This window comes from Eleutherodactylus coqui, chromosome 8 (assembly GCF_035609145.1).
Source record: "Eleutherodactylus coqui strain aEleCoq1 chromosome 8, aEleCoq1.hap1, whole genome shotgun sequence".
Classification (NCBI taxonomy): Eukaryota; Metazoa; Chordata; class Amphibia; order Anura; family Eleutherodactylidae; genus Eleutherodactylus; species Eleutherodactylus coqui.
This window is the reverse complement of record NC_089844.1, coordinates 31,745,126-31,755,995: the sequence shown is the minus strand read 5'-3', so window position 1 is coordinate 31,755,995 and position 10,870 is coordinate 31,745,126. Positions and strand designations below refer to the sequence as shown.

The following is a 10,870-nucleotide window of genomic DNA, read 5'->3' as shown; positions in this document are numbered from 1 at the left end:
TGTATGGTGCGGCCTCTTGCACTACTCGGGGCAGCACACAAGTTCTCTCCATTCCCCTCACACTTTTCCCATCTGCGCCCCCCGCCGCCGCGCCCTCCCCCTCTGCGCGCCCCTCGCTTTGTTTAGCTTCCATCATCCCCCCCTCATACAACGAGGAACGAAGAAAAACAAACGCGCTGATTGGTGGACACTTCGGCACGACGCCCCGCCCACCTCCAGTCTGCCGCGGGTTTGTGAATGAGCAGTCCAGGACGTTGGGCGGAGATCAAGGGAGTTTATGAGAAGCCCCGCCCCTTTCCCTTGTTGCGGAGTCCCGCCTTCTTATAAGGAGCGCGGCGCTGGTTTGAGGCACCGGAGTTATGAGTGGCGAGGAGTGTGCGCTAAGCTGAGCGGCTTCTTGGGACTTTCTTCAACTGTTGCTGATTTGCTCCGCGCACTCTAGCGCCTCCTTCTGCCAGGAGCCGCGCACGGCAGACACTTGTTGCCCGGGATGATGATGCTGAGTGCGGGGCGCCTTCTCCTGTGTGCGCTAACCCTGCTGCTGCTTTCCCCCTGCTCCTGCGGCCAGCCGTACCATGGAGAGAAGGGCATCTCCGCCCCGGACCACGGCTTCTGCCAGCCCATCTCCATCCCCCTGTGCACGGACATCGCCTACAACCAGACCATCATGCCCAACCTGCTGGGCCACACCAACCAGGAGGACGCCGGGCTGGAGGTGCACCAGTTCTACCCGCTGGTGAAGGTGCAGTGCTCGCCGGAGCTGCGCTTCTTCCTGTGCTCCATGTACGCGCCGGTCTGCACCGTGCTGGAGAACGCCATCCCGCCGTGCCGCTCGCTGTGTGAACGGGCCCGACAAGGCTGCGAGGCCCTGATGAACAAGTTCGGCTTCCAGTGGCCGGAGAGGCTCCGCTGCGAGAACTTCCCGGTGCACGGAGCGGGGGAGATCTGCGTGGGGCAGAACACCTCGGACACCCCGGGCATCCCCACCGCCAACCCGACCCCGTTCCTGCCGGAGGTCCTCACCCTCCAGTCGCTGCAGCAGCGGGACTTCTCGTGCCCCCGGCAGCTGAAGGTGCCGCCGTACCTCGGGTACCGCTTCCTGGGCGAGAAGGACTGCGGCGCGCCGTGCGAGCCCGGCAAAGCCAACGGGCTGATGTACTTCAAGGAGGAGGAGGTGCGCTTCGCCCGGCTCTGGGTGGGCATCTGGGCCATCCTGTGCGGCATCTCCACCCTCTTCACCGTGCTCACCTACCTGGTGGACATGCGGCGCTTCAGCTACCCGGAGCGGCCCATCATCTTCCTCTCCGGCTGCTACTTCATGGTGGCCGTGGCTTATGCCGCCGGCTTCCTGCTGGAGGAACGCGCCGTGTGCCTGGAGCGCTTCTCGGAGGACACTTACCGCACGGTGGCGCAGGGCACCAAGAAGGAGGGCTGCACCATCCTCTTCATGATCCTCTACTTCTTCGGCATGGCCAGCTCCATCTGGTGGGTCATCCTCTCCCTCACCTGGTTCCTGGCGGCCGGCATGAAATGGGGCCACGAAGCCATAGAAGCCAATTCCCAGTATTTCCACCTAGCAGCCTGGGCAGTGCCAGCCGTGAAGACCATCACCATCCTGGCCATGGGCAAGGTGGACGGCGACCTGCTGAGCGGGGTGTGCTACGTGGGCATCAGCAGCGTGCCGTCCCTGCGGGGCTTCGTGCTGGCCCCGCTCTTCGTCTACCTGTTCATCGGCACGTCCTTCCTGCTGGCCGGCTTCGTGTCCCTCTTCCGCATCCGCACCATCATGAAGCACGACGGCACCAAGACGGAGAAGCTGGAGAAGCTGATGGTGCGCATCGGGGTGTTCTCGGTGCTGTACACGGTGCCCGCCACCATCGTGCTGGCCTGCTACTTCTACGAGCAGGCGTTCCGGGAGACGTGGGAGAAGACGTGGCTCATGCAGACCTGTAAGAGCTTCGCCATCCCCTGCCCGGCGCAGCACTTCTCCCCCATGAGCCCGGACTTCACGGTCTTCATGATCAAGTATCTCATGACCATGATCGTCGGCATCACCTCCAGCTTCTGGATCTGGTCCGGCAAGACGCTGCAGTCCTGGCGCAAGTTCTACCATAGACTGGGCACTAGTGGGAAGGGGGAGACGGCGGTATGAGGAGCCCCCGACCACTGACTAATTATTGCACATGGCCACCAGGGCTCATTATAAGTTATAATAACTTGACTGCAGTTAGACTATGCACATTGTCCTGTGATGATAGAGGATCCCTATTGCTCGCTCTTATCAGCCGTTTCAGGCTTCTAATAGTAATGGACTGTAGTGTTCAGTGGGATTTACTTTGCCAGCAAGTCCAGAAGACGTTCTGCACCAGGATCACTACTTCTATGTTGCATCTTTCTATATTTGTAGATCTTCTCGCTGTATAAATTGTCTTGGGTTTTTCTTTAATAATCATTTTAATTTGCTGTATCGTTGCTTACAGGGCGGTTTTATACTTGTTTGCCGTTTCTGTTCTGGATGTTCCCTTTTTTGAACAGAAAAGCTGAAGTAAGAGAAAAGTAGTAATTTTTTTTTCTCTCCTTGGTTTAAAAACAAAAAAAATAATGAATTTCCAGGTCCATTTCACGCTAGCATTTTTTCTTTCTGTCAAAGTAGCAAAACTGTAAAAAAAAAAAAACAAAACAAACGTTTGTACCTTCATTTTCATTCTGTTTATCAATCTTCAGTCTCCACTTTGGCTTTTTTTACACTAGTTCAAAAGTGCAGACCGCTCCACTTTTTGTCTAGATTTGGGGGAAAAAAGGAACAAAAGTGTTTTGTAGTCAATGGGAAACTGAAAGCAACTTGTTTTGCACAGTCCCAGTTTCTGCAAAAACTAAGTCCGTCAAAAAGAAGAGAGAAAGGGGGAGGGGGGGGGGGAGCTAGTGTGAACTTGTATAACTAGAGCTGCAGACTGCACCATTTGTTCCATTTAAAGATTTATTTTTTTTAAATCAATGGGAGAAAAGAGGAAACTCCTATTTCCATTTTTAATTATGCATTTCTGTTCTAAAAATAACCTTAACCCCCAGATGCAATTCAAGCAAATACAGGTGTGAACAAGCCCTTAAAGGGACCTTTCACAGTGCAAAAATCTGCAGGAGCCTTCACCTCCACTCACATGGGGTTGTAGTAAAAACTGTACCAAGAAGTGCATTTGTGAAACCGTGTTGTGTTTTGTGTGTTTTTAACTGTTTGTAGTTAAAGATGGCAAAAAATGCGCACAGTTTTGCAAAGGCACTCTTTGGTGCAGTTTTTATTGAAACCACCATGCCCCGTGTGAATGGAGACTAGAGCTGCATCTCGTGGAAACGTTCTGCAGGAGTTAAAGGTCCCAAATACCTCCAGTCTTCAAGCTTTCAGCAGAGCTCAGTCTAAGTTATGCAAACTGGAAAAGAGAGTTAAAATAACACTGAGGTTACTGAGCCCAATTACAGATATTCCTTTCTGCAGGGAATACCCCCCCCCCCCCCCCCTTTTTAACTGTACTTTCCAGGGTGCACAGCTTGGAGGGAACGGTGCTCTCCGATATTGGAAGGAGAACTCCCAGCCTGCCCTCATGGCCTGTGGCTGCAGAGCATGTTGGGCTCAGTGAGGTGCTACAGGATGTTAGAAGCAGCTTCTAGTGGAAACATTGTTGCATCTGTCATTTGTTCAACTGCCAGGTGATGTTTACTCAGAGGATCGGCCCTTGTATGTTCCCCCAAGTTCCAGTGTCTGTAGTGTCACCTCCACAGCAGCTGGGCAAATAGCACCTTTTGGTGGAGACTCTCCTACTGTTATGTCAACAAGGTTTGTATAGGGATGCTGAGGCTACTAGCACTGACCTTAAGTGACTTTATCTGTGTGCTTTTTAACTTCTTAATAGATTTATTGGCTAGTGTTAACCCTTGTGGGGTAAGCATGTGTTCTGGTGTGTCAGGCAGGAAATGGTTAAAGGTTCTTGGGTGTGGGGCCAGCAACACATTCCTCTTGCAAGGCTTTGCTATCTTCTCCAGCTGCAAATGGGGTTAAAGCATTTCCTCTCTAGACAAATGCCAAATGGCCTCTTGGATTCTTCTGCCACCCATAACTTGGGGAGGGGCTGTGGGTTAAGATTTTGGGGCTTTCACAACAATTCTGTGTTATTTAGACTCAGTAAAGTGAAGTTTTATGGTTTTAAAATTCATTATGCCTTTTAAATGGACTTCCTAAGCAATGTTTAACACCTTTTTATAAGGGTCACCCCATCAAAGCAGAGGTTAAAGGTGACCCCACCCCCATCCCTTGTATAGCGACTGCATCCCACCTGTTCTGTCTGCTCAGTCCTGGTACTGTCACTGTTATCCTGTTCTAGGGAAGTAGATGGAACTGAAGAATTAGGCAGGTTTATCTCTTATTTTCTAGTGTATTGTCACTTCCAGATGAAATGCCCCTTTATTTTTCTACGTCTAGGGAATACACCAGTTGCTGCATAATGTGTATTTCGCCAGTCAGATACTATGTACAACGCAAAGACTATTTTATACGTGATTTTTATAATGTGCATGTCAAGCTATCAACAGATGAAGACTACATTGTTATATATATTTTTCTTGTAAATATCTACCTTTTTGTACGAAGATATATATGTATTTATACATTTCTAAGCCTCACTCTTGTGTACAGAACACTAAATAAAACCTACTTTTTAGGTATCTTTTTGGTGGTTTAATGTGGAATTATATTTTATACTTTTTATGTAAAGGGTAGAACAAGTAAGTCTGGGTTATCTTAATGGGGTTGTGCACCTTCTAATGTAAGGGTTAGGGCAATCACATGGGCTTATGTGCAAAAACGTACATGTTAGTGCAACATAATTGTACTCGAAATTAAGACAGTGTCTTATATTTTTTCAAAAAGGTTAAACTTTTTTACATTATTTAAATTGACTTTTAAATTAACTCTTAGCAGGGCTTAATTTTGGAGTAGGGCTTATATTTCAAGCATCCTCAAAAAGCCTGGAAAATCATGCTCAAATTCTGGAAAATCATGCTATGTCTTATATTCAGGGAAATGGGATAGAGAATTTTTTTTCCATTTGTACTGATGGGCGTTGGACACCTGTCCTCTGATTTAAAAGGCTATGTAGCCTAATTAGTTCCAGATTTTATTTTTCCCTGCGTAGTGTAATTATGTGGGTATAGGGAGTGCATCTGTGCACCCCCCTCCTTGTAGACTCCTAAAACATGCGTACACAAAATCCGAATTAAGATTGAACCAATTGAGATCAGTTCTATTCTCTGCATATTGCGTGTGCAAATATGTCTGTGGGAAGCCTCCCATATAAACAATACCACGCTGAACATACAGCAATGGTGGCACAAGCTGCATTCTGTGCTCGTGGTGGCATAGGTGAAACCTGTACATTATAACATTGTGCTCGGAATATTTATTCAGTTATGGCTGGGGGAGGGGTTGCAGTTTTGCTCTCAGCCTAGGACACTTGACTGTAGTAGGACAGTCTTTGCCATCCATGTTTTTACAAACAGGATACAGGCTGCCACAACTGTCACAGTATGGTCCTTCTTGCTCCAATACATTACTCCAGCTGGCAGAAGTTGTTTTCTCAGGTTGGGCTGCATTGCAGAATGTTAGTAGTGATGTGGAATACCCTACAAATTCTAAACTTCAGGGGATTTCCAGTATCTTTGGTTCCTTATCATCTTAGTCACTCCTTAAGATCTAACAATAGAGGAACTGCTGGCAAGGTGCGGTGTAATTGCCTCCAGAATTGGTGTATACACCTGCCCTGTGATGGCTGGGTATCTGCTGCCTAGTCCTAAAGTACAGCAATGCCCACCATACTATATAAAGTTGCAGGGCAGCAGATACATTGTCACCCTTGTTATGGAGACTTCTTTATAACCCTCATCGGTCATTACTGGCCTTGTTGCCTGTATGAATGTTGATTAGGATAACATCTCTGATATTGTTCCATAACTGCCTATTGTTGCTCTGTCTGCTCTGAATTAAGCCACATGCTGGAACTCGTATTGTTTGGAGACCGTGTTCAGCCAAAATGTAAATCTGAAGTAATGTACATCAATGAGGATAAAGCTCACAATTTAGAAATGTTGGAATTTGACATGAAAGGCGACTCCACCCAGAAGTATAACTTCCATATTGGGTTATTGTTTCCCTGTTTGTAACGGCAGCTGGTTTACATTTGGATCAGGCGTATATCAAGGTCCTTAGTCTTTCGGAATGAGCAACCATCAACATTAATATACAAGTCTTTCGGCTCTGTTTACTTGGAGCAGTCAGCTGTACTGTGTGCCCAAATGATTGGGCGCAGGGCGATGTGCTGCCAACAGATGCTTTTGGGTGGAGTATAAACGAGGCAATCGCCCAACGATCATGCGCTTACTTGTTTATCAGATGATTGGAGGCATCTTCCCACAGTTTGGGTGAAATAAATGTTTTTCACGATCGTCAATCATTTGCCCTTGTAAAGGGGTTCCCCATGTAAATGCTTTTGATGACCTGCCAATCACCGGACTGGGCGCCTGCTTTCAGCACCGCCATACACACTGGTCAGAGCCCAAGCTGCTGCTCCAACTCGTGTAGTGGCCGGCACTTGTAACTGCAAGCACAGCGCATTAAAAATCAATGACGGCTGGACCTGTGGTTATAAGCGTCCAAGACACAAGTGTAAACCAACTGCTTACGCTCCAACCACTGTCAGCACTAGCAGGGCAAATGCACATTTGATCTGTTAGTCTATCAGGAGTTTCTAGGCCCATTTCCTATTCGAAAAACAGGTTTAAAAAAAAAAGGTCATGTCAAAAGGTATTATTTTAATAAGTACTGTGATGAATTATCTGCACGGTTGTTAATATCAGTCACTATTACTAAGGCTCCTTATACGCGGGATGACTGTCTGGCACGGAAGTGCTCTGATATCCCAGTGATAATGACTCCTATGTAACAGTACAGAAGTGAGGATCGCTTGGTGAATTGAGGTGCAGCGGGCTGGAGATCACTCTGGCTGCCTGTCTCCATTCACAGTAAACAGGTCGTTCATAGACCAACGACTTCCTCTTCACATGGGCCAATCGTTGTTTGATGCCATGATCTTATAGGTGCGTGAAAAGATTGTGCCTATACTGCACTAAAGAGCGTGTGAATTCGAGCTGTTTTAATTAGCCCGCTCACAGGATCGGAGGTGTTATCCAGCTCCCAATAGACGTCTATGGAAAGCACGCACCAAATAGGTCAGGTCCTATCTTTTCTCGCACCACGGACCTTAGATGAGGGCTTTGCAGTACATGTCCTATCTTTGATTGGTATGAGCTTTTTTGCGTGTCTAAAATTATTTCTTAGTGTGAATGAACATTTCTATAGGAAACCATTAGTTCTTATAGAAGCGTTCTATTCACGTTCCTCTAGTACACGAAAATTGGCCCTCCTCCAGGCCTTATTCTCACAAATGTATTTGTACACGTATTTTGTTTGAGCAAAAACTATGCAGCATGCTTTATTTTCCTGAGCATTTGCATGGGAAAATGGTATATACTGAACTAATTGCCCATTTCAATCAAGGGGAGCATGGTGGCGTGATTATTCCTTTTATTGTATGTGCGCGTGCATAAATACGCATGACTCGCACGTGCAAAAACTACAGTGAAACACACAGCTGCGCACAGAAATGCAACTTGCCCTGTAAATGCGTGTATACCTGTGTAAAGCCATTCCATCATATTACAAATATAAACCCTTTGTAGTCAAATACCGTGTTGCCAAGTACTCTAACTGCACAGCATTTCTAATGACTTGGGGCTCATTCACACGAGCATTGTTTTTAGGCTTAGTAGGCATGTCAAAAAATCGCATCTAAAAGAACCCATGGTTTCCTATGGGTTCTTTCAGACAAACTATTTTTTGACGCGCCTAAAAAAAATTGCGCGTCAAGAGTGCAATAGTGCACCCTTTTTCAGTCGCTGGTTTTTCTGACTGTGTAAAACTAGGTCTTGACCTATTTGCCAAAAACGCTGGAAATTCCCATAGGGAGCTGAAAAAAAATGGGAGGGAGTTCACCTGTGTCCGGTCCTCGGGAAAGATGACAGCTGCCGCTATTTAAAGGGGTTGTCCCGCGGCAGCAAGTGGGGGTATACACTTCTGTATGGCCATATTAATGCACTTTGTAATGTACATTGTGCATTAATTATGAGCCATACAGAAGTTATAAAAAGTTTTATACTTACCTGCTCCGTTGCTGGCGTCCTCGTCTCCATGGTGCCGACTAATTTTCGGCCTCTAATGGCCAAATTAGCCGTGCTTGTGCAGTCCGGGTCTTCTGCTGTCTTCAATGGGGCCGCTCGTGCAGAATGCCGGCTCCGTGTAGCTCCGCCCCGTCACGTGCCGATTCCAGCAAATCAGGAGGCTGGAATCGGCAATGGACTGCACAGAAGCCCTGCGGTCCACAGAGAGAGAGGATCCCGGCGGCCATCTTCAGCAGGTGAGTATGAAGACGCCGGACCGCCGGGATTCGGGTAAGTACTACCTGGTTTGTTTTTTTTAACCCCTGCATCGGGGTTGTCTCGCGCCGAACGGGGGGGGGGGGGGGCGGTTAAAAAAAAAAAAAAAACCCGTTTCGGCGCGGGACAACCCCTTTAAGTTGTTACAAGTCATTCTGAGGATTTCTGCTGCCTGATAGGAATTCCACGCTGCAGTGTATTTTTCCCGCAATACGTCCGTGTGAATGGACAAGAAAACACTAATGACGCTCGGTACTCGGTCGTGGCTGTTCTCCATTAATGTGTTTTTGTTTTTTTTTATGGCATGTGCGGGCGGCTGTAAAAACGAATGCGCTCGTGTGAATGAGGCTTTAAGTTGCATATTTCTTAACAATCAATGTCATCTCCATTAGTCTGGAAATGGCTTTTTACGTCGGACAGAAAAGATAGTTCTGAAACTATCTTCGGCCGGAATATGGCGGCTGCTGCCATATGGCAGCCTATGACAGCTGCCGAAGAAGGGAAGTGGGAGGGAGTTTAGCAGCGTGACTGCTAAACTCCCTCCTCATTCTCTTCCCCTTGCCAACGGTCTGCCATGGGAGGGGGTGGGAGCTAGTGTGCTAAAGTCCTGCCCCCTCCCCCTTGCTGGCAGCTCCCATAGGCTGGAGCCAAGAGCAGGAGGGACTAGTTCTGTTAAGCAGAGCTAAACCTCCAGCCAACTGTATCCCGGGGCTGCGGCGTATATGTGCCATAGCCTCGGCTGTCTGAACGTGCATTAAAACGGGAGTTGCAGACGTGATTTGGTCATGGCTGCTTCCCGTTCTTGCGATTTTTGGCCGCGCTGTGGCTGTGACAGGGCCTGTTAAAAAAAATTGTTGCGCCTGTGTGAATGGAGCCTAAGTGTGATGCATGCCATAATATACTATTAACACAAACCTACTTTTTATTCCAAATCCCAAATTGTTAAAGGGGTTGTCCAGTTGTAAAATATTAATCCTCAGCATAGGCCATAAGTAGTAGGGTGGTGGGGCTTTGTTTTTTCTTTTTTATTTATTGCCAGGGACCCCCCTATTAGCTGTTTGCTGTGCCAGTTTCACATGCACTGAGCTGATTTCTGCAGGAAGCAGACCGCTCTATTCCCACTGCAATGGTCAGGCTTGGAATTGCAGACCAAATGCTCATTGATACGAATGAGAATTTGGTCTGCAATACCAAACCTGGCCACTGTAGTGAGTACAGGGCTGTTTGCTTTGCAGAAATCAGATCAGTGCACAAGCACACAGATCCAGCAACCAGATGTACAACAGGGGTCCTTGGTGAAAGACCCCCTGCCAATCTACTGCTGATAGCATTGAGGATAGGCCATTACTGGTTTACAACTGGACAACTTCAAGGTCAATAAAACTGAATTTTCTTAACATCTGTCTCATCAGCTTTCACAACTTTCCCCCTTCAGCGCAGCGGGAAAAATTAGTTCACATTAGTCATTACATACACACCCCAAATATGCTTTATTGTCCGCTGCTAATTGAGAGCAGGATGTCATTTATTCTTCATGTCTGATATTAATCCTGCGTTGTGGGTCGATCTACAGAACTGGAAAACAAGTTTCAAATTGGAGCAGCCCTAAAGACTGCAGTGAGAAACTGAACACATGGTAATTCTCTAATAAAATGTTATTATGAGAAAATTTCCTCTTAGATGCAGAAACCTCATGACAACCATGAATCTGGGCAACGTGGAATGGTGTGCAGATCTTCAGTGCATTACGGGAATAATCGGCCAGCCAAATATAGAAATTGCTAGTTTTGTTTATGAAGTTGTATCAGATTAGAAAAATATGTCTGCTTTCTTCCCAAAAATAGCACCACTTCCATCCATGGACTGTATCTGGTACTACAGCTCAGCGTCATTCAAACGAATGCACCTGAGCTGCAGTACTGTACACAGCCCATGCACAGGGGTGGCGCTGTTTCTTAAAAGGACATTGTCAGACTTTTCTGCTCTTGTACAACCCCTTTAATATACTTAGGCCACTTTCACATTAGCATATTCTGATCAGTATTTGTAAACCTAACCTACAACTGGAATGTAAAACAAAGAAAAGTATAATGGAAATACTTGTATATGTTCTATGCTTTGGACCTATTCCTGATTATGGCCTCCTGCACACGGGCGGAATTGCATTGCGGAGTCCACGGTGGGCGTCCACCTTCGGACTCCGCAGGAAATACCACCCCATAGCATGCTATGGCAAATTGTGATTTCATCTCCACGAGCGGAAATTGATTGCGATATTTTTATTTTTTTTTTCCCCGCTCGAGAAGAAGAAATCACAGCATGCTGCGATTCTGTG

The 10,870-nt window shown here is 47.1% G+C and overlaps 1 protein-coding gene across 1 annotated transcript; it reads left to right on the top strand.

The window, feature by feature from the left end:
- Positions 1 to 339: 339 nt before the first annotated feature.
- Positions 340 to 4,713, top strand: FZD7 (frizzled class receptor 7). The gene has a single exon (XM_066575420.1). It carries the CDS (start codon positions 491 to 493, stop codon positions 2,150 to 2,152), a length of 1,662 nt encoding a protein of 553 aa, XP_066431517.1. The 5' UTR covers positions 340 to 490; the 3' UTR covers positions 2,153 to 4,713.
- Positions 4,714 to 10,870: the final 6,157 nt, after the last annotated feature.

Excerpts from the sequence above, each read along its gene's own strand:
- FZD7 (XM_066575420.1), top strand. The coding sequence starts at position 491 with ATGATGATGCTGAGTGCGGGGCGCCTTCTCCTGTGTGCGCTAACCCTG.